The sequence below is a fragment of the Ascidiella aspersa genome, chromosome 1 (assembly GCF_963924565.1).
Source record: "Ascidiella aspersa chromosome 1, kaAscAspe10.2, whole genome shotgun sequence".
NCBI lineage: Eukaryota > Metazoa > Chordata > Ascidiacea > Phlebobranchia > Ascidiidae > Ascidiella > Ascidiella aspersa.
This window is the reverse complement of record NC_139447.1, coordinates 28,643,602-28,668,219: the sequence shown is the minus strand read 5'-3', so window position 1 is coordinate 28,668,219 and position 24,618 is coordinate 28,643,602. Positions and strand designations below refer to the sequence as shown.

Here is a 24,618-nt window from a genome sequence, read left to right as displayed (position 1 = left end):
CATGTTATGTTTTTTGCCTTTACGTGTAGCCTATTGTAGAACACCAAAGCGCTGGTCGTCCCTTGACTTATAAGGATTAAAGTTAAATTACCCTTTTCAAACGTTATTTTATACACTGCAACAAAATATGTAGCGAAATTTATCGATCCTTAATTGCTAACAAATGCTTAGAAATTAAAAATTGCTTACCCGTTTGCGACGGCGCTCGCTTGAGATGCGCGGCTTTCTCTCATAGAAAAAAACAAGTTTTTTTCTGTCTGGGAGCACACGAGACTCGCTTACGAGGAAGCAACATGAACCATACGTTGCTCTGTCTGTCTCCCTAAAACGCGAACGCGTGACGACGGCCGACCGACAAACTTTTCATTTTATATTATATAAGATTTACACTGCTCTTGTTTTGCAGTGCTTTTTCTTTGAACTTTTAGAGCATGGTAAATATCGCTCTTTCTTGACTAGATTTGCATAAACTCTTGGTAGGTTTATGTTTATGCGTGTGACGTCATCATGCCTTGTTTGTTAAATTCCTTGTTTTATTTAGGCGTTTAAAATGTAACTAACGCCGATTGCTTCACATTATCCCGGTTCCCTAAATAGTTGGTGTGCATAATATTTAACATCGTACCACGCGTTAATTGTTTTTGACACATTGCTTTTTGTGTAGAAACCGTCTCATTCGTGTACTGAGCTTGCATATTTGACTCTTTCTTTATTTTAACAACAAGCTTCAAGTTCAAACTGTGTGTGATTGTTTTTGTGGCCGAAATAGGAGACGCGTTTCGTTTCAAAAATTTAGCCTCATATAGCGTTGTGCGCATAGACCGGGGCGCATGCAACGAACGTTATATTGTATTTTGTATCAAATCTGCCGTTGTGTATAACAATTGGCTTTTGTTTTACTATCGTGAAATAATTTCGTTTCCTTTCAGTACAATGAGACGCGTTGCAAGTTTTCAGTTACTATACCAGTATGTTTCAATATGTAACAAGTAATAAGTTTAGTCATTACCATCAAAATTTAAGATAAATAGCTTATTGGCAACAATGGAATGCCAGCCAGATTTGAAGAGAATTGCTTAAGACAAGGACGTATTTAAAATTTCACCTACAGTAATATCTGTAATACAATATATGTATTTATAACAGTAAATTATCAAATAATACAGTACATTATTAAAAAATAAGGTTGTCCACCCCTGGCTTAGGGCTTGAATTGCGTAAATGGTGTTATCTAGTCCGCAGTAAAATTATTTTTGTATACGATGTGTCAATTGCTAAGGGCACCCCATCTAACACCAATGAGTAACACAAGCCGGAAAATATTTTTTTTTGGAAATGGCAATTTAGCCCCGGCTTAACAAGAGCTCGTTTAATTTCGTAGTGCGTATACGCAAAACAGTTCAGTTGTTGGTTTTTACAGTTTTGGCCTTGTTTGCAGGATCGGAATTATGTTAATCAACCATGCCATTATATATAAACATTCGTCAGATAAATTAGAGCTGTAATTGTTCTTGTTGTTTTTTCCGAAGTGATTTTTTGTGGTATCGACTTTTGGTCTGTTAATTATTTCTAAAATGTCAGAAAAACTGTCGGCAGAATACTTTGGAACCGGTGATGTTATCGTATTTGCAGGTCAGTTATTACCGAATTTATTAAACTATACCTGTTTCCAATGTTAAACAGCATTGTCACAATTATCAAATCGTTTTTAAGAAAATATTTTCTTGTCATCGTTTTAAGTTTTTAAATACGCGCAGGGACGTTGATTCTTTCTGGGCTTATTGGAGTCTATTTTGCCGTGAAGGACCGTAAACTGAAAAACGTAGACAACTACTATTATGGAGGAAAGGAATTGAATCCAGTAACGTGTTTGTTTTTGATATTATATGACTCAGTGGTTCTTAAACTTTTTTGAGCGCGACCCAAATCGGAGTTTTATGAAATCTCACGACCCAAGCGTCAAGCATCAAAAATTGTTTTTTTCTTACATGCATGAAATAGAAAAAGACACAGACAACCAGATGTAGTACACAGTTCTATGAAACATTGATTGATTACAATCAAATGATTGATTCCAACTTTTTAACAATACTACGTGCAACTAATAACCTAGAGTTGAAAAGAACAAACCTATAGTAAGAGCTAGCATCGAAAGAAACGAACCTATAAAGCTCGGACTGAAACGGGTGAGTTTCTGCTCAGGACCTCAAGTTGCGAATAAATATTATACAATTTTCTCAATTCTAATCGCAAGTTTATCAGTGACAAAGTTTTCTCAACATTAACTACGGAGTTCCGTTGAAAGAATAGGGCCTTTTCGATATAAAGAGATTCACGCGAAGCGCCGAAAGTTTGCAACATTGCATAATAAAAAAAATATATATAGTTAGGAAAGCGGTCGTGGCCGCTTACAGTTTTATTCAGATCTTGCTGAGAAATGATAGCTTATATTTATCTGCAAGTAAGTTTATTTTATCAAAAGAGCCATATGGCGTCACAGACAGAGCAATATATCATGGCTCGCGAGCCATAGATTCCCGACCCCTGCGCTCGTCTAAATTGTGAGGTATACGTGAGAAAAATCCTGAGGTTATTGTGAGTAATGCGAGCTACCAGAATAATAGGCGCTGGTCTAGAATCCTACCACAACGCACGTTATTATTAGGTCAACTATTATTATTAAATAATAAATATAAACATACTTGACCCACCCACACCCGAAGGCTAAAACCCTCACCCTAACTCAAACGTCGTGCGTTAATTTAGTAATTGTTTGAACGCTGTGGTAGGATTGTAGACCAGCGCCGAATAATCTTCTTAAAAAATAAACAACCACCGCAGTCTTGGCAGCTACTGCTGTTGGCTATGGCTATGCTGTAGCTGGCTGCCATCATCAAAACGTTCAGAAAACCACTTACGATGCAATAATCCAGGTTGCCACATGAAATGCTTATGATGCAATAATTCAGTCATGATTGAATTGAAAATACTTGAAAAATAAAATAAAACGTTCATTTGCGCAGAATTGAATCATAGAGAAAGAGCGACCCCTTTTTTGGCCCTGCGGTCGCGACCCATACTTTGAGAACCACTTTTATAGGTGATAATATTTGATTGTATGATTATCCTTTTCCCACCCTGGCTTTAAATTTAATAAAATGCAGTTAAAGCATATATCGCGACAACCAAAATAAATTTAAATATGATTCGGTAAAAAGTGTCGAAATACACAAATAGTTAAATTAAAAAGTCCGCATTATTTTTTAATTTTTATAACTTCAAAATTAGCCTTCATCTTTCCATAATCATTTTATTAACTGCACAAGATAATACTTTTTTTTACAGATCGCTCTTGGTATATCGATATCCTTGACTTTTATATCTGCGTTGACGGTCATCGGTCTTCCGACAGAAACATATGTTTTCGGTATTGTTACTGGCTGGTACGCCTTCGGACTCGTCGTACCCACCTTTTTTGCCTGCGTGTACTATATTCCGCTGATACACGGCCTGCAACTTATCACCTTATATGAGGTGAAGTAAATAAAATCGTGTTGGCTAAACCACAAAAACTAGGGAATTTATATCTACGATTTTAAGCAGCGTTTGCGTTTACCCATAGTAAATAAATAGGCTAAATAAAAACGAGAGAATTGGTATATCTACTTCTGTAAGCAGCGTTCGCGCTTACCGGTGGTTCTCAACCTTTCATGTTATGTCATCTTGGCCTTTAACACTTGTGACATAGTACAATATAAGCACAAATTTCAGCTTTAATAAAGGAAATTTTGGAGGAACTTGAGTTACGCTATATTGCGACAGATCTGACGTGACCTCTTCCCGTAGCCTCAAACCGTACGTAAAGTAATTGAACCTATAGTTCAATTTGAAACAACACATAGTCTCAGCATTTAACTCTCAAACCTACAAAAGCAAACTACTGAACATTGTTTAAGTGAATAAACCTTTTTATTTTACAGTATTTGGAGTTAAGATTTCACCCGATTGTGCGTCAAATCGTTTCTGCAACCGAAGTAATAAACATGGTTAGAATTTCTTTCTAAAATCCAAATGTTAATGTAGTTAGTTTATTGGTCAAATTTTGATATAACCAACACCAATATATATGTACGTTGTGTTCCGTTAAATACTGTTTTTTGTTCAATAGTTTTATGCCCTGTTATTTTCCGAATAAATTGGTAAATTATAGGCCAGAGGTGTGGGAAGATCCAGGACTTTTGTTCCCAAGCGAACCGCAAATTGCAGCTGGATGTTTACTTTAACTAAAATATAAGGCTTATTAAAAATGGATGGAAGTAAATAGAAGAAAAATTTTGTACTTAAATAGCAAGGCCTGAGGCCCCCATGGATCCGCCCTTATTGGGAAGTTTTTGAGCGGAAAAGCAATAGAAACGTTCACTGATTTCTATTAACAATTTCCTTAGCGTCTCGTTTTCTATTTGCATTTTTAAGTGACTCTTTATTGAGATTTAACCAAGCTTTATATTTTTAGCTTTTGTACATGGGTATAACTGTGTACGTCCCCGCTCTTGCCCTGAATGCTGTCACGCCGATTTCTATGAAATGGAGCATCTTGCTAACCAGTGGCATATGTACGCTGTACACTACATTCGTGAGCATACATGTAGAATGCACCGTCGTCATTTGTATAGATTTTACATCATTAACGTGTTATTGTAGGGCGGCATGAAAGCAGTTGTTTGAACCGACGTTGCCCAGGCTGCTATCATGTTCATCGGGGCGCTTGCAGCGTTGGTGAAGACTGCTATGGTGGTTGGGGGAATGGAAAAGGCCATGCTTGCAGTTGACAGAGGCGGAAGAAATAACTTCTTTGAGTACGTATTAAGTGTTTCAGTTCCCGCTGTACTCAGTGGTTGGTGATATTTCAGTGCTAAACCCGGTTCATCAGATAAATGTAAAGCTATTTTGAAATATCTAACTACAGTATGAATCCTGACCCGACCCGACGAAGTACGTTTTGGACAATGTCGATTGGTTTAAGCCTCACCTACTCGGTCCTAACTTGCGCAAACCAGTCAATCTACCAGAGATACTTGGCTTGCAAATCTGTCAACTGTGCTAGGGTGTAAGTAATGTTTTATCAATAAAGAATACTTGCAATGTTTGGAAATCTTAGCATTTAAAACATCATAACTGCTCGGTTTAACTGATAAAAACACCTTGTGTAATACAAAACATATAACAATGATAACGATTAAAAATTAAAATTAAAAAGTATCACACTTAAACTTATTAGTTAACTATACCGCTTGTTTCACAACGTATAATTTCCTAATGACAAGTTTGACTAATCACATAAATTTTCCCATTTTCTAAATAACTTGAAGCGCAACTAACTCATGTAATTACCTCGAGTAGGTGAAAAACAGCAACTGAAATCTAACGGAGTTTTGTTTGCATTCCAGGTCTTCGATAACTGCCATTTTTCCGAAAGTTATCTTAACCACGATATCGATACTAAGTGGTTGCGTGGCGTACGCTTACTTCGAGAAATGCGACCCTTTAAAGTCAAGAAAAGTCAGCAAAAAGGATCAACTGATGCCCTACCTGGTGCGGAACCATGAGGTTTATTGTGAATTGTGATTTGTCTAATATTTTGTAAAAATACAAAAAAGTTAGCTTTAGTTGTATAACAGTACTTGTAAATTAGAAAGAAACCAAAACAGTTTTTAAAAGCTTATCCTCCTACAGGATACCTATAAAAACAGTAACCTAGTGCTTACCGTAACCCTGAACCAAACTCCATAACTGAATCAACTTAGGCCTACAGTACAAACCAATTGTTTGTATTTCAGTACAGTGTCTTCTGGGATCAATGCGTTAAGCGCACAGCTTCTCGAGGACTTTGTGCTTGTCAAGAGACCGAACCTCGGTCACGGTTCAAAGCTGATTATTGGCAAATTATCAGGTGCAGATAATTACTTCATTGTACCAGGTTCACGTTTTCTTGTTTTAAAATAGTTTGTAAAGGTACTACATTTAATCGCCTTACCCCCCCATCTTAAACATTTTTTCACAAGTATACTCGTTTAGTGTTTTTCCTTGGTATGACTGTGACAGCACTGGCATATGCCGCTTCACTGTTGACGGGAACAATATTATCTCTGGTGATGACGGTACGTGGAGCGTTGGGTGGTCCTATCCTAGGTCTCTACACTCTGGGATTATTTTTTCCGTGGACCAATACAAAGGTAAGCAAATTGGAAATAAGTGTTAATTGCTTTTTAGGATTAAAAAAATTATAATAATTTGCTATGACAATTGAGAGCTTTAGCGATGAAAATATCAAACTTTTTCCAATCTTTTTTTCTGAGGGGATCTAACTTGATTAACAAAACATTTGATAAATAACTGATTTTAAATTTTACGCTGTTCCAAACTCGAAGGTGAATTTTGATGGCTAAAATATTAGTAGACGAATATATTTATCAACCAAATCTTGGTTTTCTCATGCTTCGGCTTACCTATTATAACATTATAATTTTTGTTATTAGGGGGTTATTGTAGGTCATTTTACATCTTCTGCCATTATGATCTGGATTGGAATCGGTGGTTTGTTGGGAGGGAGATCCCCTGAATCCCAAGGATTTTTGCCAACTTCGGTTGAAGGATGCTCGAAAAATAACGCGACCAACTTCACTACCCAAAGCAGTTTCAACGTATATGACACAACTAGTTTCACGTATGTTTTTTATATAGCACTGTTTTGTTGTACTTGGCTTAAGTATTGCAATATGTAGAGGGCTCCCTGCTAGGTTACCATTTGGACCAACGGATTTAAAATTCAGGCGTTGGAGTTACACATGTGTTGCAACCTCAAACATGTGATGAGTAAGTAGGATTACGTCAGTAAGAAGAAAATGCTTATGGATCTAGCAGTGTCCGCTTTGTTTATGTGTATAGGAGACTGAATGTAATACGCCATGATGACACCCTTTTAGTTCACATAACTCGTCGTCATAACTGACAACAGCTTTATGTACAGGACCTCAAGGCCTCCTGATGAACCATACTACAATCCGATATACTCCTTGTCTCTGATGTACACATGCCTTATTGAAGTTCTGCTGACGATTGTAATAGGTCTCAGTGTTTCATTTTTGACAGGTCTGTTTGTTTATTTTCATGCGCAATATTTCAGATAGCCGCCAACATTACCAGTCTTGACTATCTTCTATGAATGATTGTTTACGATTTTACGACACAAATGTTATAAATTAAAAAATATGGACTTGAAAAGAGTACTATAGCCATATACATTTTTCACGGTAAAACTGTTGCTTGTATGTTAAACAATGTTTTACATCAGAAAGCTTATAATTTGCAATGCAGGAGCAAATGATCCCAAACATTCCGATCCAAGACTCTTTACTCCTATCCTGAACAACAAGAGACTTTCGGAGAAAGTGAGGAAGTTTTTCCGCTTTGGAGTTCCGTTGCATATTGAAACAATCACCGAAAAGAAAGATGGATTCGTCACCGACCGAAGAGGTTACTTTGAAAACGACAAACAATCGGAAATCGAGATTGTTTTTTTGACAAATAATCTAAAAAGAAGCCGACTTACATCTTGATTGACGAAAGATACAACACTGTTTGGTTATTGAGAATATAATGCGATATAACAAAACTAATATAATCTGTTAAAAACGTTAAAAAAGGTAATATGATAACTAGACAATCTTAGACGGTATATTGCCTGAATTAAAAAATGATATATTTGACCTCAAATTGCATTGTGATAAACTGTTTTATGTATGTATTGTAATAAACAGTTGTGTGGTGATAAAACGATTTTTAACGTTAATGACGTTTGGTTTTCATTGACAGACAAAAATACATCCGTCGAAAAAATTCTTATGTAGCACCACTAAAGTTAGGCTGTTGTTTAAGCCATATTTCAGTAGGAATTATAAGTTCCCATGTACAAGAGAGAGTCAGGAAAACGCTAGTTGCCGGGCCCTCATCACATTATATATTAGAATAATATCGCTATTGATATGCGTAATATATTATACTTCCTATATTTCTTTTTTTCATGTATGTTCTAAACTTCTTTATAAACAAGAGCTTTGATTGAATACAATGCTCTCCAGTACCCAGGAAGACTTGTGTTCTGTTTAAGAATAAGGCAACACCAGTTCGCCGGAAAAATATTCTGTATTTCAGCGACTCTAGTAAAGCGAGCGCAGATTTTTTTCAACTAGTAAAGCGAGCGCAGATTCAAACGGAACGGCGCGTTCGCGCACGTTGCCAGCTTTTTCACCAAGCTCACCTACATTAGTAGAATCTTCAACCGGAGATACGCTTACTCCCTTTGTCAACCTTCCCAGAAATAGATTAGCTACGACACTATCTGTCCCTTGATGTGCAGTTTCAAGACGATAATATCTGAAGGACGTTCGACTCAATCGAGATCTGATAATATAAGACCTGTTTCACACATACCTGCCACATCTTCAACTGCTCAAGCTGGACGAGAGGAACAGCAACTTCCTTATCGACCCTCAGAAGAAACAAGACGACCTGCACCCAATAGGCGTGAAGACTATCCGGAAAGCGAGACTCGTACAATCTTAATTTTCCAGCAGGCGCACGACCTCCACTGAGAAGGAGTGTGCTGTTTGGTTTAGGACTAGAGAGAGCAATCAGTATACGACAGACTATCTGACAACCGTGACATGTACTTTTAGTTGATGCTACGATCAGCGCTCAACTATACTCAACAGATCCGATTAAGAAACGGAACCGTTGAAGCTACAGTGATACGAACAACTTTCGATCATTTCTGCACTCCCTAATCGAGTGAAGTCCACCACATCAGCCAAGTAGATGATCTCGGAATTGCCACAGAATTTACCCTGCAGCTTAACAACATAATTGGAGACGTTTTTCTCCATAGAACTGCATCTCTGCTTCCGCATCTTGAGGGTAGTGACTTCACCGAGTAATATCTCGCTTTGCGTGTATACGTATTACGTAAGTGTTCCAGTGAGATTTATAAGCAACCTTACCTCATCACTTAAATTACCACTTGTATAGATTGCTTTACGTTTGATTTTTTGAATTCCACCAAGAAGAACTATCTTTAATCCGCTGTGAACAAGGACAATAAGATCGCCGATTTTTGTTTTACTTAAAGTAGGCTAAACCCTCTTTACAACATCCGAATATAAAAAACAATTAGGTAGGTAGGGGTGTTCGACGATTTCTATGCCTCAAGGTGAGTCATGGATTTTTGTTAGTAAATTCTGCCGTAGTAGTAGGGTTAGCAGTTTTGCTTCTATGACATTTTCGAACGAGCAGACGAACGGACAAAGCATGCCCTTAAACAAAACAACCCATATTTCACATACAGGAGAAAACGATATCAAGCATCTGGATCCCAAACTTTTTCGTTTGGGAGTCCCTGTCCAAAATAGTATAAGCATCGTGGATAAAAAGGGATATTTTATTCTTTGTCAACCAGGAAAACAAACAAAGAACGTACAATTCTAAAAATGTGACATTGTAAACAATCGACAGGCATGCAATGTACAGAAAAATTATCCGAAAATAATGGCAGCTAAATTTACCAAAAATAATCGTTGAAGTTGTTTGTTTCGACAAGCCATTATCAAATAAAATTATTTTACCTTTTTGTCTGAGTATACTTTACAATTATTTATTATTGTGAAATATAAGTTTCTTGAAAACACCCATGTGGTAATTACGAATATTTTGTAGTAAAAACTCAATGTTGTAACTGTTTTGTAAAACTTGTGTTTTTAAGCGCTGTGTAAAACTTAATCTTTTTCACTACTCTGGGCAATGTATAATTTACACTGTGTAGATAGGCATGCAGACGTATTATCTGCAGTCATAAATATAAATCAATAGAGCGGCAAGGTCTTCCGCAAAAACTTTAATATTTTCAAACGCCCAAAATTATACGAACTATAAATAGGTTAGAAATGAATGAAAGATACACAAACATATGTGTTTAATAACATCTTTGATAGCCCCTCGGAAAGCTGCTTTATGACCAACGATTACGGCTTCCGTATCAATAGTACACCGAAAAGCCATCGCAGACTCGCCGAATCTGTCGATCTATGCAAGCAGAGCAAGCCAGAAAAACAACTGGCCTGCAGTGAGGTTCGAACTAACGACCTCCGGTCAAGCCAGGACCGTCGCTCTGCCAACTGAGCTATGCAGGCTCAGAGAGGAGCGAGTCGAGAAACAACCATGCGCCAATACTTGCACATTTTGTTAGTACAAGCAACTTCACACTGGGGGATCATCAGTCCGTATCAATCAATGAAAGATACACAAACATATGTGACAAATTGGTTAACCGAGCAAGGCCTTAAAATTGGGACTGTCCCGGCTAAACCAGGTTGTATGGCAAGCCTACAAATGGTATAACTTTAATTTACGCCAAAGACACCGAAATAAAACTTAGTAATCTTTTTTTTCTAAAATCAATTGAGAAGCAGCAAACCAACCTGTTGAGAAGAATATTTTAAATAAACAAAGGTAAGGGGCCGCATGCGGATAAAGTGTAAATATAAATGAAATACTTTTTCTAATGGTGGCAAGTGCCCCTCCTTGCCCTCTTGCGGGCGGCCATGTATACACATGGTCAGTTTGTTGGTGAAGGTGCAGACGTTCAGGTTCCTACTGTCAAAAAAGTCGGTAAAAAACAAATTTCAAAAAGGCCGCTCTATAGTTTTTAATGGTACGGCTTAATAAAGCAAACATAAACTGTTTATCAGAATTCTATTTACGAAAAGGTATGTCTAAGACAAGTAATGGCGGTGATCATTTGCCAAATTAACTTCTGCCTGTATACTGCTTTCACTGTCTGACAGGGCTTTATGGTAAGTGCTTAACCCCAAAGTTAAATCAGAATAGCCAAAGGAAAGAACTTTTTTTAAATACAGAAAACGTTGACCTAAAATGAAGTTTTATGTGGTTCTCGTGAGTTAAAGCATTTAGGCATCCTAATCCTTACCTGTCTTGTGTATTACTTTTAAAGTAGATCGATTGAGATGCATAGAGACAAACAATTTTGCGATTTTGTTCGTAGGAACAAGATCCGCTGCTGTGTGAATTGCTATCCTAATAACGCATCCCATTTTAACACCAGTTAGTAACACAAGGAGGAAAATATTTGGCAGTTTAGCCCCGGCACAAATTATCAACAACTTGTTCAATTATTGCATAGCGTGTATACGCAAAATAATTTAGTTTAGTTTAGTGTTATTTTTTTACAGTTTTGACTTTGTTTGCAGGAACGGAATTATTTGTTAATCAACCATGCCATTATATATAAACAATCGTCAGATATATTAGAGCTGTAAATGTTGTTGTTATTTTTTCCGAAGTGATTTTTTGTGGTATCGTCTTTTGATTTGTTAATAATTTCTAGAATGTCAGAAAAAGTGTCGGCAGAATACTTTGGAACCGGTGATGTTATCGTATTTGCAGGTCAGATAAAACTGAATTTATCTAATTATACTTGTTTCCAATGTTAAACAGTATTATAAAAATTATCAAATCGTTTTTCTAATATTTTCTTGTCATCGTTTTAAGTTTTTAAATACGCGCAGGGACGTTGGTTCTTTCTGGGCTTATTGGAGTCTATTTTGCCGTGAAGGACCGTAAACTAAAGAACGTAGACAACTACTATTATGGAGGAAAGGAAATGAATCCAGTAACGTGTTTGTTTTTATCTTATAGGTGTTACTATTTGATTGCATGATTATCATTCTACCACCCTGTCTTCATAATTAATAAATTGCAGTGGTCATTAAACTATATATCACATATACCGACAAGCAAAATAAATTTAAGTATGATTCGGTGAAAAGTGTCAAAATATTAAAGTAGGTTATAGTAAAATTTTTTTTTTAATTTTGTAACTTCAAAATTAGTCTTCATCTTTCTATGATCAAATGATTAACTGTGCAAGATGGTATTTTTTGTTTTTTGGGAGTTTCACTTTTTTACAGGTAGCTCTTGGTATATCGATATCTGTGACTTTCATATCTGCGTTGACGGTCATCGGTCTTCCGACAGAAACATATGTTTTCGGTGTTGTCAGTGGCTGGTACGCGTTCGCACTAATCGTACCGACCATTTTTGCCTGCTTGTACTACATTCCGCTGATGCACGGCCTGCAACTTAACACGATATACGAGGTAAAGCAAATAAAATCGTGTTGGCTAAACCGCGAAAACTAGGGAATTTACATCAACGAGTTTAAGCAGCGTTCGCGTTTACCCGGTGATTTTCAACTTTCCATGGTTTGTCTTAACAAATTTGTCGTCAACGCTTGTGGCATATATATAAAGCTTATAAACAAAATTCACGAAACAAAAGCAATGACATTTAAAGGTTTATACAAATCACAGTCTATTTAGTTTTAACAGAGTAAGCTCTGTTTGAAAAACTTTGCTAGTGCGTTCTAAAAATAACTATACGTTCCTGAAAGTCACATAGGAGAAGAATATACAATAAAAAGCACAAATTTTATCTTATAAAAGGAAAAAATAACATGTTGACAGTTTAGTTAGGCTACATTGCGACAGATCTAACGACACCTCGACTCGTGGCCTTAAACCGTACGTAACGTAAACTTCTGTACCTAGTTTATTTTGAAGTAACTTTCAGCTTTCAAAAGCAGTTAACTCAACCTACGAAACCAACCTAAAATCTTTTTATTTTACAGTATTTGGAGTTAAGATTTCACCCGGTTGTGCGTCAAATCGTTTCTGGAACCGAAGTCATAAGCATGGTTAGAATTTATTTTTAAAAGCAAAATGATAACGTAGTTTGTTTATCGTTCACAATTTGTTATAACCAACGCCCATACTGTTCCGCGTAATTAATGTTAAATTTATGTTGTGATTGCACGTAAATTTCCTAACAGTAAATTATAGACGGGAGTAGGATTTTTCCAGGACCTTTTCCAGGATCCAGGACTTTTGCATGCGGGACATGAATGTTTTAGATATATGACGTTATAACACAATTCATCTTACAAACAAGAAAATAAGCAATGGTTTGGTTTTGCATTGGTGAAATTTAAATTTGAAAATACTTTACAGACAAACGTATTATAATAAGACGGAAGTGAATAGAAGGAAAATTTTGTATTTAAATGGCATGGCCTGATGTTTGGACGTTTCCGAACTGCGGTATGCCTTTTAAGCGGAAAACTAATAGTAATGTTCACTGATTTCTATTGACACTTGCGTTTGCGGCTCGTTTATATTCGCAGATTAAGTCAATCTAGCCCTGTGATATGTTTAGCTTGTGTACATGGGTGTGACGGTGTACGTCCCCGCTCTTGCCCTGAATGCAGTCACACCGATTTCCATGCAATGGAGCATCTTGCTAACCAGCGGCATATGTACGCTGTACACTACATTCGTGAGTATATATGCAGAATGCGCCATTGTCATTTGTATAGATTTTACATGCATTAACGTGTTATTGTAGGGCGGCATGAAAGCAGTTGTTTGGACCGACGTGGCCCAGGCTGCTATCATGTTCATAGGGGCGCTTGCAGCGTTGGTGAAGACTACTATGGTGGTTGGGGGATTGGAAAATGCCATGCTTGCAGTTAATAGGGGAGGACGAAATAACTTCTTTGAGTACGTATTAGGCGTTTTTAATTCCTGCTGTACTACCCGGTTCATCAGATAAATGTAAAACAATGCTAAACATGATATATACCACGATTGAGTTTGCGACAACATGATTTGTAGGACGACAGAGCACATTTTGAAATATCTAATTACAGTATGAATCCTGACCCGACCCGACGAAGTACGTTTTGGACAATGTCGATTGGTTTAAGTCTCAGCTACTCGGTCCTAGCTTGCGCTAATCAGTCAATCTACCAGAGATACTTGGCTTGCAAATCTGTCAACGGTGCCAGGGTGTAAGTTATGTTTTATTAATAAAAAATACTTGCAATGTTAGGAAATCTTAGCATTTGAAAAATGACTGCTTGGTTAAACGGTAGGCCTTCCACTTGTTTGACAACGTACAATTGTCCTAATGACAGGTCTGACTAATTACATAACTAAGCGCAACTAAGTCACCTAATTACCTCGAGTGTGTAAAAATGCGGCAACGCAAATCTAACGAAGTTTTGTTTGCATTCCAGGTCTTCGATATGTGCCATTTTTCCGAAAGTTATCTTAACCACGATATCGATACTAAGTGGTTGCGTGGCGTACGCTTACTTCGAGAAATGCGACCCTTTAAAGTCAGGAAAAGTCAGCAAAAAGGATCAACTGTTGCCTTACCTGGTGCTCATTGTTTTTCGAGATACTCCGGGAATGGCTGGATTATTTGTGGCAGCCGCTTACAGCGGAACCATGAGGTTTATTGTAAATTGAAAAATTTTAAAGTGTCTAATGTTTTGTAAAAATACCAAAAAAATTAGCTTCAGTTTTATAACAGTACTGTTAAATTAGAAAAAAAACAGTACAGATTATTTATAGCTCCTACACAATACCTATGACAAACAGGTAACCTAGTGTTGAACCTAACCCTGACCCAAACTCTATAACTGAATCAACTTACAAACCGATTATTCGTATTTCAGTACTGTGTCTTCTGGGATCAATGCGTTAAGCGCACAGCTTCTCGAGGATTTTGTGCTTGTCAAGAGACCGAACCTCGGTCACGGTTTAAAGCTCGTTATAGGCAAATTATCAGGTGCAGACAATTGTTTTGTTCTACCAGGTTTATCACGTTCTCCCGTTTTACCAAAGTTTTTTTTAGGTACTATATTTAACCCCAGATCTTAAACGTATTTTCCCAATTACTCGTTTAGTGTTTGTCCTTGGTATGACTGTGACAGCACTCGCATATGCCGCTTCACTGTTGACGGGAACAATATTATCTCTGGTGATGACGGTACGTGGAGCATTAGGTGGTCCGATCCTAGGTATCTACACTCTTGGGTTATTTTTTCCGTGGACCAATACAAAGGTAAGCAAATTGCAAATAAGTGTTAATTGCTTTTTAGGATTACAAAAAAGTTGTAATGTTTTCTATGACAATTAAGAGTTTTAGTGATGAAAATATAAACATTTTTCCAGACAATTTTTTTTTTGAGGGGATCTAACTTGATTAACAAAACATTTGGTGAATAAATATTTCTAAATTCTTATGTGTTCCAAAGCCTAATGTTAATTTTAATAGATGGCTAAAATATTAGAATATGAATATATTTATCAACCATATGTAGGTTTTCCCATATGTCGGTTTACCTACTATACCGTTATCATTTTTGTTCATAGGGAGCGATTGTAGGTCATTTTACGTCTTCTGTCATTATGGTCTGGATTGGAATCGGTGGTTTGTTGGGAGGGAGATCCCCTGAATCCCAGGGATTTTTGCCAACTTCGGTTGAAGGATGCTCGAAGAATAACGCGACCAACTTCACTACGCAAAGCAGCTTCACCCTATATGAAACAACTAGTTTCAGGTATGTTTTTTTCATATTGCCGTAGTTTGTTGTACTGGACTTAAGTATTGCAATATATAGAGTGGTTCCTGCTAGGTTACCATTTGAACTAACGGATTTGAAATTCAGGCGTTGTAGTTACACTTGTGTTGCAACCTCAAAATGTGATGAATAAGTAGTATTACGTCAGTAAGAAATAAAGTGCTCATTTTGGATCCAGCAGGGTCGACTTTGTTTATATGTGTATAGGCGACTTGTACGCAATACCCCATGATGACACCCGTTTCGATTTACATAACTGACAACAGCTTTGTGTACAGCAGTGCGGGTCCTCCTGATGAACCATACTACAATCCGATATACTCTTTGTCCCTGATGTACACATGCCTCATGGGAGTTCTGCTAACGATTGTTATCGGTCTCAGTGTTTCATTTTTGACAGGTTTGTGTGTTTATTTATATGCGCAATACTTGGGATAGCCACCAACATTACCCGTCTGGACCTTCTGCTATGAATGATTGTTTACAATTTTACACAATTTTTAAAAGAAAATGTTATAAAAATGTTATATACAATTTTTTTTTTTTTTTTTTTAAATGAAATGTTATATACAATTTTTAAATAAATGTTATGAATTGGAAAATATGGACAATAATAGAGTACTATAAACAAATATTTTTTTGTACGGTAAAACTGTTGGTTGTATGTTGAACAATATTTGACATCAGAAAGCTTTTCATTTTCAATACAGGAGCAAATGATCCCAAACATTCCGATCCAAGACTCTTTACTCCTATCCTGGACAACAAGAGACTTCCGGAGAAAGTGCGGAAGTTTTTCCGCTTTGGAGTTCCGTTACACATTGAAACAATCACGGAAAAGAAAGATGGATTCGTCAATGACGAAAGAAGTAGCATGAATGTCGACAAACAAAACAAAGAATCGGAAATCGAGATTGTTCTTTTGACAAATAATCAAAAAGAAGTCGACTTACATCTCGATTGATGTTAAAGATACAACAATGCTTGGTTATTGAGAATATGATGCAATATAACAAACCTAATATAACCTGAAACATATTAATAAGTTTATTTACACGTTGAAAAATGTAATACGATCCATGCACAATCTTAGTCGGTATATGGCCTAAATTAAAAAAATGAATATTTGACGTCTATATACGTTTAACAATGTTAAAGATGTATGCATTGTAATAAACAATTTATGTAATAAAATATGTTTTAACGTTAATGACGTTTCGTCATTTATTGACAGAATAAACTACATCGGTCGAAAACATTCTTAAATTATCAGTTTTCTAGATTGCCTTACGTTTGATTTTTCACATTCCACCAAAAAGAAGCAATGTTTCATGCATTGTAGAGAAATGTTTTATGCGTTGTAGATAAGGACATAAAACGCCATTTTTTTAGCCTACTCAAAGTAGGGTAAACCCCATATACTCCATCCGACTAAAAAATAGGTTCGTAAGGGTGTTTGTCAAATTTTATGCCTCAAAGTGAGTCTATAGGATATTCTTTACAAAATTCGGCCATAGAAGTTGAGTTAGCAATTTTGCAACTATGACGTTTTCATAAAAACGAACGGAGCTCCTAAAGCAGTGGTTCTTAACTTTGACAACCTGTCGAACCTCCAAGTCATTCTGCAAGCTTTCGTCGAACCCTAAATGTTCGTTCAGTACTTCTTTTCGCCCTATGTTTGCCATCAAATTGGCCGAATCCAGGATTTGTGTTCGTCTTAAAACACCTATTGTTCTGTAGCCAAGCCGTGCGCTAATATGCAACTGAAACTGGGAATAATCAAATGATAAACTTGCATTTACATAGTTTTAATTGGTCAAACTTTTAATTTAAACGTTACATGACACCTAGGTACATCAAAGAGATTAGAATTTAGCTTGAAATAACAGCATTTGTGTTTTAGAGGACGTTCTCGACGAACCCTTGAAACAGCTGCATCGAACCCCAAGGGTTCGATCGAACCCTAGTTAAGAACCACTGTCCTAAAGACTTAAACACTCTGGTTTCAGAATCTTGTTAAAAAAATGAAAATTGCTGCTTAACGTGCTCTAATAATAAAACTAAAAATTAAACCACTTTTGTGTGCAGTTCTTTGATTTGTTAGACTAACAGCACAATGTGGAGATTTTGAGAAACTCCATGTTAAATGCTTACGTATTGCCTTAAAAATTCGAAGTTAAATCAAAAGTGTACTGGTTTTAAGAAAGATACGTATTGTTGTAATGTTGTCGTAGTGAAGCACAGTTCAAAATATTGAATTATCCAGAATATTTGTCACTATTTGTTTTTAAGATAGCTCTAGTCGGTATCGGACTAGCGTGTGGCTATATACTAATAATTCATGAAAATATTTATAGCAAGCGAGATATTTTTTATCTCTTATCCAGCTGAAGTTGACAAAAGCCGCCAAGTTATGTGATAACATATTGCTAAAGGAAAACGTGCAATGGTGGTAGCGTTTACACTACTAAATTCGGCAAAATCTAATTTTATGGGACGATCGCACATGTTAAGTATAGTATAATACAAAATGACAATCACATCCTTAAAATAGTTCGCTATCTTCTTTGTTTTTGCAATAAAACAACAACTGCCCTAGATCATATCATGTTTGCACAGCAGAACTTACTTAGGATTTCTATCCGATTTACTTACCCTATATAGAAAGTCTTACCTTTGGAAGACATGGTTAGTTATTTATGGTAGTTAGCCATTAAGGATTGGTCGAACAGTATTTAGAGCATAGGCTGTACACATGTCGTGGGCCTTCTGCGATTTTGTAAAAAACATTTACCATAGATCAGTTTTGCTTTTGCATAACACAACACTGTTCTGCAGACCGCAGTTAATTTTGATGTTGTGGATTTAAAGCAGAAAAATATCTCCCACAATGGCAGAAAAAGTCTCAGCTGACTATTTTGGAACCGGTGATGTTATCGTCTTTGCAGGTCAGTACGAATAACAGAGTATTCAGCTTAACGAATCTTGTGATTCAATCAGTAATCAATTATTTCTTGTTGCTGTTTTAAGTTTTAAAAATACGCGCAGGAACGTTGGTTCTTTCTGGGCTTATTGGAGTCTATTTTGCCGTGAAGGACCGCAAACTAAAAAACGTGGAAAACTATTATTACGGAGGGAAGGAAATGAATCCAGTAACGTGTTCTATTTTATACCAGTCTTATTGACATCATAAAGATAATCTATAGTGTGTTAGAACGGTGAAATATATACATATCAAACTTTAAATGCTTCATACAAAACGTTGACGCCGATATACGAAACGATTAGAAATATGAACCAGTTTATTATGATTGTGGGTTATAGCTAAAAAATATAAAGATAAAGTAATATATTGCATTTGAGACGGCATTTAAAGTTACTATTTACAACTAACCATTCGTGAACGAAGCATATACGACTCTATACGTGTATATTATTTCCGAATTTCAATATGAAAATGAAATTCAAAGAGTGATAGTCTGTAATCGGAACTAGTAAGCTTTTAGAATTATTTGTGTTTTTTGAGGTCGCACTCGGCACATCTATATCGGTGACTTTTATATCAGCGCTCTCAGTTATTGGTGTTCCTACGGAGGCATACGTTTACGGGCTGGTGACCGCCTGGTACTCTTTGGGGTTCGTCATACCGAACGTGTTTGCATGCGTGTACTACATCCCGCTTATGCACAAGCTGCAGTTAACCACCATTTTTCAGGTAAAATATATGGGAGCTTGAAGGTAAACTGCAACAATACTACATTTTGCTTAAGTTTTGTGCCATCTTTTGCGCCCAAACAGTCCATGTGATAAACAATATGCAAAATAATCGTTTTTTAATTAAATCCGGTCAACAGTTTTATGACTGTCGATCACTCTTTTGCGATACACTTATAATCAAAAGTTAATCTAAACACACGACCAGGCATAATGTTGAAAGACGCCGGTTATTTGTTCTTATTGCCAACGATACTCCGCCAGCGGTCTTAAGTGCACACTATTTACACGCAATGGTTGATAAATGAAAAGAAATGGTGTTTCTCTTCCTAAAGTATAAAACGTTAATATTATATTAAATGAGGAAGGTAAGTAAGCCAATGGTATACGCAGGTCTTGATAAGATAAATCATCTTTAAAGAAATACTTCCCAAGTCAGTGAAATATAAGACTATCCATCTAACACATATTTTATTTGCAGTATTTGGAATTGAGATTTCACCCGGTGATGCGTCGAATCATTTCTGGTTGCGACGTAATAAATATGGTATGCATTTTGTTTTAAGTAATTATTTGAAGCTTTGTTACATTTGGGGTAAACTGAAGTCTGGCTTTTTTAACACTTTTTGCATAATAATTTGTTTCCTTTGCGAACTATTAGTGAACTACATGTAGTTATTTTACCATATTTAGCTGGTGTACATGGGAGTGACGGTATACATGCCAGCCCTTGCACTGAACGTTGTCACGCCGATTTCAATGAAATGGAGCATCCTGCTAACCAGCGGCTTATGTACGCTGTACACCACCTTTGTAAGTCAATAAAGATTCATGGGGTTCGGTAAACGGTTAAGCGCAACAGATTTATCATGCAACTCTCTATTTTAGGGCGGTATGAAAGCAGTTGTTTGGACCGACGTGGCCCAAGCTGTAATTATGTTCATCGGGGCTCTTGCAGCGTTGGTGAAGACGCTGATGGTGGTTGGGGGAATGGGAGAAGTAATGCAGGCAATTGAAAGAGGAGGACGAAGCAACTTATTTGAGTACGAAATATTATGTTCATCTATACAAACACCAGGCATGATTTTAGGGATGTACGATATTATCGGATCGTATAGCCGATATCCGATAACAAGTGTATTATTAGTACTCGTCTGATGTCAAGGCGGTATCGGTTTCGAAAGGATGCCAAGTATTTATAGGAATTTCGCTATGAAGAACGATCCAACGCATTTTTACTTTAAAAGGCAAATTTATCAAAACTATCATAAACAAAGTGAGACGACTAAATTTATTTTAGCTAAATTTGATCAAACGCGATACTTTATGTCCAAAATGATTTCTACAAGCAGCAGGTAAACCTAAAGGTCCAGCAAACATGTACACAATTTATGTAGTAAATTATATTATGCTGTTCTAGTGCATATTTCCCAAGAAAATATCATAGAAATAAGTAAAACGAACTAAACTAGTGGTATTTAATGTTACAAACAACGTTTATTTTATTTTGTGCTTTCATTCACAATTAAATTACATGCCTCATGGCAAACAAAACAGCATTATATTTTCAACCAGTCTTATTACATAATAATTACACATTAGGCGTTAAAAGAAAAGGGGTCGTAAAAAACAGGCTGGTATAAAACCGTAATTAAATGCACCATATGAGTAAAAACTAAAAATACCGTTTTCCAATGTAGTATGAATCCTGATCCCACTATACGAACCACGTTCTGGACAATTACAGTTGGTCTTTCCTTCTACTACTCCAACATGGCTTGCGCAAACCAATCCGTCTACCAACGATACGTTGCCTGCAAGACGGTCAACGGTGCAAGAGTGTAAGTGCAATAACGACCTTGATATGAAACAAAATGCTTTAGCTTTAACTAGAACAGTGGTTCTTAAACTTTTTAACGAACCTAGAACGTATGACTAATGACCTAAATAAACAAACTAAAAATCAGAGATATCAGAGGAAAGGGATTCAATCTTTTGTTTTTATTTTAGAGCCTCTATCAGCGCAATCTTTCCGAAGATATTTCTGACGTTGATATCCGTTATTAGCGGTTGCGTGGCGTACGCTTACTTCGAGGGATGCGATCCTTTAGAGTCGGGAAAAATCACTAAAAAGGATCAACTGATGCCCTACCTAGTTTTGATTGTTTTTCGAGAAACTCCGGGAATGGCTGGATTCTTTGTGGCAGCCGCCTATAGCGGAACATTAAGGTTGGCGGAAATATTAACACAATTTAAAATCGTCAAGAAATATAATCATTGGCCGAGTGGCTTAAAACCCTTTCCTTTTGCCGACTTATAGGCAACATAAATAATTCTTTGCACACTATAATTTTTGTGGCCCCCACTAATTGTGTGCACAAATTAGAAAAATAGGTCTTGATTGATTTAACTTGAATTGTACAAAAAATGTATCAGAGACCATACTTATATAGTAAATATTAGAATTCCACAAATGTATATCATTTTGAGACATCCGTTATTATTAAAACTCCACCTCGATTGCACTGACTTAGGACATGTTTCTACTTCTGGACTCAAAGTACGCAGATGCAGACTTACAACGTTACTACTTTCTAGTGTCCTTTTATGGCGTTTTACGCGAATTTTAATATTGTTATTGTTCATGAAGCATCTATTCATTATCTTAGTAATCTATGCCACCAAGCATTTTTTACCACCGTTAATTTTAGCATTTTTAATAGATGTCCGTCATTCGACTCTGAATATTCAGAAATGTTTTTTTCATAATCGTTAAATCACCAAAATGTCATGTAATTGGTGTATACCCCAGTAGCTTAATTAAGTTGGCAAACCGCGAAATTGTAACTATAGGAAATAGGTGTTAATAATTTAATTTTAGTCTGTGTCCTGAAGCAATTGCTTGCGAACAGCAAACATATGCTGCATTGCTTGTCCGAAAGCAAATTTTTAGTATTTGTCTACTTTAGTACCGTATCGTCAGGAATCAACGCCTTGAGCGCTCAGCTGTTAGAGGATTTTGTGGCTGCAAAGCGACCTAACCTCAGTAGCACTTCCAAGCTCGTAATTGGCAAACTATCAGGTAAAAATTCTAGTCATATTAAAATTTGAAATTGTTTAATAGCTTAACATAAGCAACATTTTTTTTTAAGTTTTCAGTCTGGGCTTGACTGTGACTGCGCTTGCTTATTTTGCTTCCATGATGACCGGAACTGTGATTTCGATGGTGTTGACGATGAGAGGAGCTTTCGGGGGTCCAATCCTGGGTATTTACACGCTTGGTATTTTCTTTCCTTGGGCCAATGCAAAGGTATGGTGTTAAGTTGTTTATTTGTATTAAAAATACTCAAGTGTTTTTTTTTGTAAAAAACGTGTAAAATTTGGGAAATGTGGCAGGCAGGTACAAAAAACTTCCGCTTAAAAATAACCAGGTTTTTTGCGAAGTTTAGGTGCAGTTTAGTGCTTCCCTTTTTATTTAAAGTATTGTGATGTACCATAGTCCATAGCCTATAGGCGTATATTTCTAGGTCAAGAGGAACACACGTGAGAACGGAATTTAACTGAATTTTTTACCCATTTCTAATGCGTTTGTGCTGATGTGGTTCATTTAATATTATTAGGGGGCGATAACTGGTCATTTGACGTCATCAGCGATTATGATTTGGATTGGTCTGGGTGGAATACTGAGCGGGAGATCCCCTGAATCTCAAGGAGTTCTACCCACTTTGGTTGATAAATGCCTTGATTACAATTCCACCAACTTGATGCAACAACCTTTTGGGTTAGACATTTTTTAAGTTATTGATTTGAGGTAAGATATTTTTACTTCACAATGCAAATAACGTTAATACGCGTCGCTTGTTAAGACTGAATGCTTTTGTCTTCTTGCAATATGCAACGGTCCAGTAAAATAATGTACCTATTATAGTAGAAACCAAGTATAAAGTTAATGCCTGTCATTTGGTATAAAATTTTAACTTAAAGCCGTATTATGGTTGTTGTGGTGTTTAGCACTGAAGCCACTTCAAGTCAGCCATACTACAACCCGATGTACTCACTCTCTCTGATGTATACTACCGCAATGGGATTTTTTCTTACGATCGTTATCGGTCTTGCCGTGTCTTTCGCTACAGGTTGGTTATTTTTTGGTTTTGTAAATCTCAACCGTAAGGAGTACAACGTATCAAGTTAGATAAGACTGGTATATTCAATTTGTTTTTTAGAGTGGAATACCTGCCATAAATCTTTTTGAGGCTAAATCGGCTTAACATTTGCGCAATATAGATTGTAAAATCAAGCTAATGTTTTCGCAAATACCCTTAACTGTGAGTTCTCATTATGCCAAGTATTGCAGTAACTATATGTGACTGCATAAATTGTCTACTGATTCAACTCACTATTTATTAACTTTTTACAAAACCACTGACACCAATGACCGCAGAAAAAATAACCATATTATGTGAGGGTCATTGTCCCATATTGTTTTCATGTTTCTTTAAACAAAGTATGGCCGACAAGAGAAGCCTGTACTTAACGCTAGCTCAAATTGGACAGGTATTGAAACAAACTGCATTTTGAATTTTATGGTACAAAGATAACAAAGAAGTGAGAATTTTACTGACACCGTATAGGTACCATGTACACTTATATTACTTTATATGCAGGAGCAAACGATCCAAAAAATCTTGATCCAAAACTGTTTACTCCCATCATCGACAACAAAAGACTCCCGGATAAAGTTAAGACATTTTTTCGCTTTGGTGTTCCACTGCAGAGCAAGTCAAGCGTTAAGAAAATCCACGAAAATATTTCGTCTGAAGTTCAGAAAGAAGAAGAACAAAATGATAAACTTATGGAATTTTAACTATTTTTATTGACGAAACAAGTTCCGAAAGAAATTATGCACATCAAAATTTATTTAAACCTAATTCCGCGAATACAAGTTGTGGTTTCTTCTGACAAACAATGTATTCTCCAAGTAATTTGCTCAGTTTTAAACTAACCAACGTATTCAAACAAATTAGTGGGTTAGGCTATAAAGTCTACACTAGCAAGAATGGATTAGTGACGAAAGCTATGTAGGTGTATTTCGCAACATACACAAGTAACCTCAATGCATTTTGAAACTATATTTCGTCCAATTTTATGCAAATAATTTTACATGGTGTTTCTCGTTGCCAACGTGCGAAATTCTATGCGGTGGTTTTGCTTTACACATTTTTATATTGACTAACACAGGATGTACACATCTCAAGCAGGTTTATCTATTAGTTGACATGTGTCCACGTCGTTCAACTGACCCTTATTCCGTCCATTTTTCTAAACTTGCTTTGCAAAAAAATTGTTCA

General features: G+C 36.4%; 2 protein-coding genes and 1 pseudogene across 2 annotated transcripts; all 3 read left to right on the top strand.

Moving 5' to 3' along the window:
- Positions 1-1,574: 1,574 nt before the first annotated feature.
- On the top strand, positions 1,575-8,622 carry LOC146169288 (sodium-coupled monocarboxylate transporter 1-like; annotated as a pseudogene).
- Positions 8,623-11,456: 2,834 nt separating this feature from the next.
- LOC146169287 (sodium-coupled monocarboxylate transporter 1-like) lies at positions 11,457-16,520 on the top strand. Its single transcript, XM_083386401.1, has 13 exons — positions 11,457-11,514; positions 11,637-11,740; positions 12,039-12,227; positions 12,758-12,823; positions 13,342-13,461; positions 13,531-13,685; positions 13,835-13,975; positions 14,204-14,422; positions 14,648-14,760; positions 14,879-15,036; positions 15,348-15,535; positions 15,835-15,956; positions 16,267-16,520. Exons 1-13 carry the CDS (start codon positions 11,457-11,459, stop codon positions 16,518-16,520), a joined length of 1,887 nt encoding a protein of 628 aa, XP_083242527.1.
- A 1,926-nt stretch (positions 16,521-18,446) lies between these two features.
- LOC146169286 (sodium-coupled monocarboxylate transporter 2-like) lies at positions 18,447-24,134 on the top strand. Its single transcript, XM_083386389.1, has 12 exons — positions 18,447-18,504; positions 18,605-18,708; positions 19,152-19,271; positions 19,964-20,083; positions 20,159-20,313; positions 20,971-21,111; positions 21,281-21,499; positions 22,240-22,352; positions 22,423-22,580; positions 22,891-23,051; positions 23,282-23,403; positions 23,935-24,134. The coding sequence occupies exons 1-12, from the start codon at positions 18,447-18,449 to the stop codon at positions 24,132-24,134; spliced, it is 1,671 nt and encodes a 556-aa protein (XP_083242515.1).
- The last annotated feature ends 484 nt before the right edge of the window (positions 24,135-24,618 follow it).

Bases quoted from the DNA above. Each gene is read 5' to 3' on its own strand.
- LOC146169286 (XM_083386389.1), top strand. From the start codon at position 18,447: ATGGCAGAAAAAGTCTCAGCTGACTATTTTGGAACCGGTGATGTTATC. The intron at 22,353-22,422 runs GTAAAAATTCTA...TTTTTTTTTAAG, and splicing joins CGTAATTGGCAAACTATCAG to TTTTCAGTCTGGGCTTGACT. The intron at 23,404-23,934 runs GTTGGTTATTTT...CTTTATATGCAG, and splicing joins TGCCGTGTCTTTCGCTACAG to GAGCAAACGATCCAAAAAAT.
- LOC146169287 (XM_083386401.1), top strand. From the start codon at position 11,457: ATGTCAGAAAAAGTGTCGGCAGAATACTTTGGAACCGGTGATGTTATC. The intron at 14,423-14,647 runs GTTTATTGTAAA...TTCGTATTTCAG, and splicing joins GCTTACAGCGGAACCATGAG to TACTGTGTCTTCTGGGATCA. The intron at 15,957-16,266 runs GTTTGTGTGTTT...TTTTCAATACAG, and splicing joins CAGTGTTTCATTTTTGACAG to GAGCAAATGATCCCAAACAT.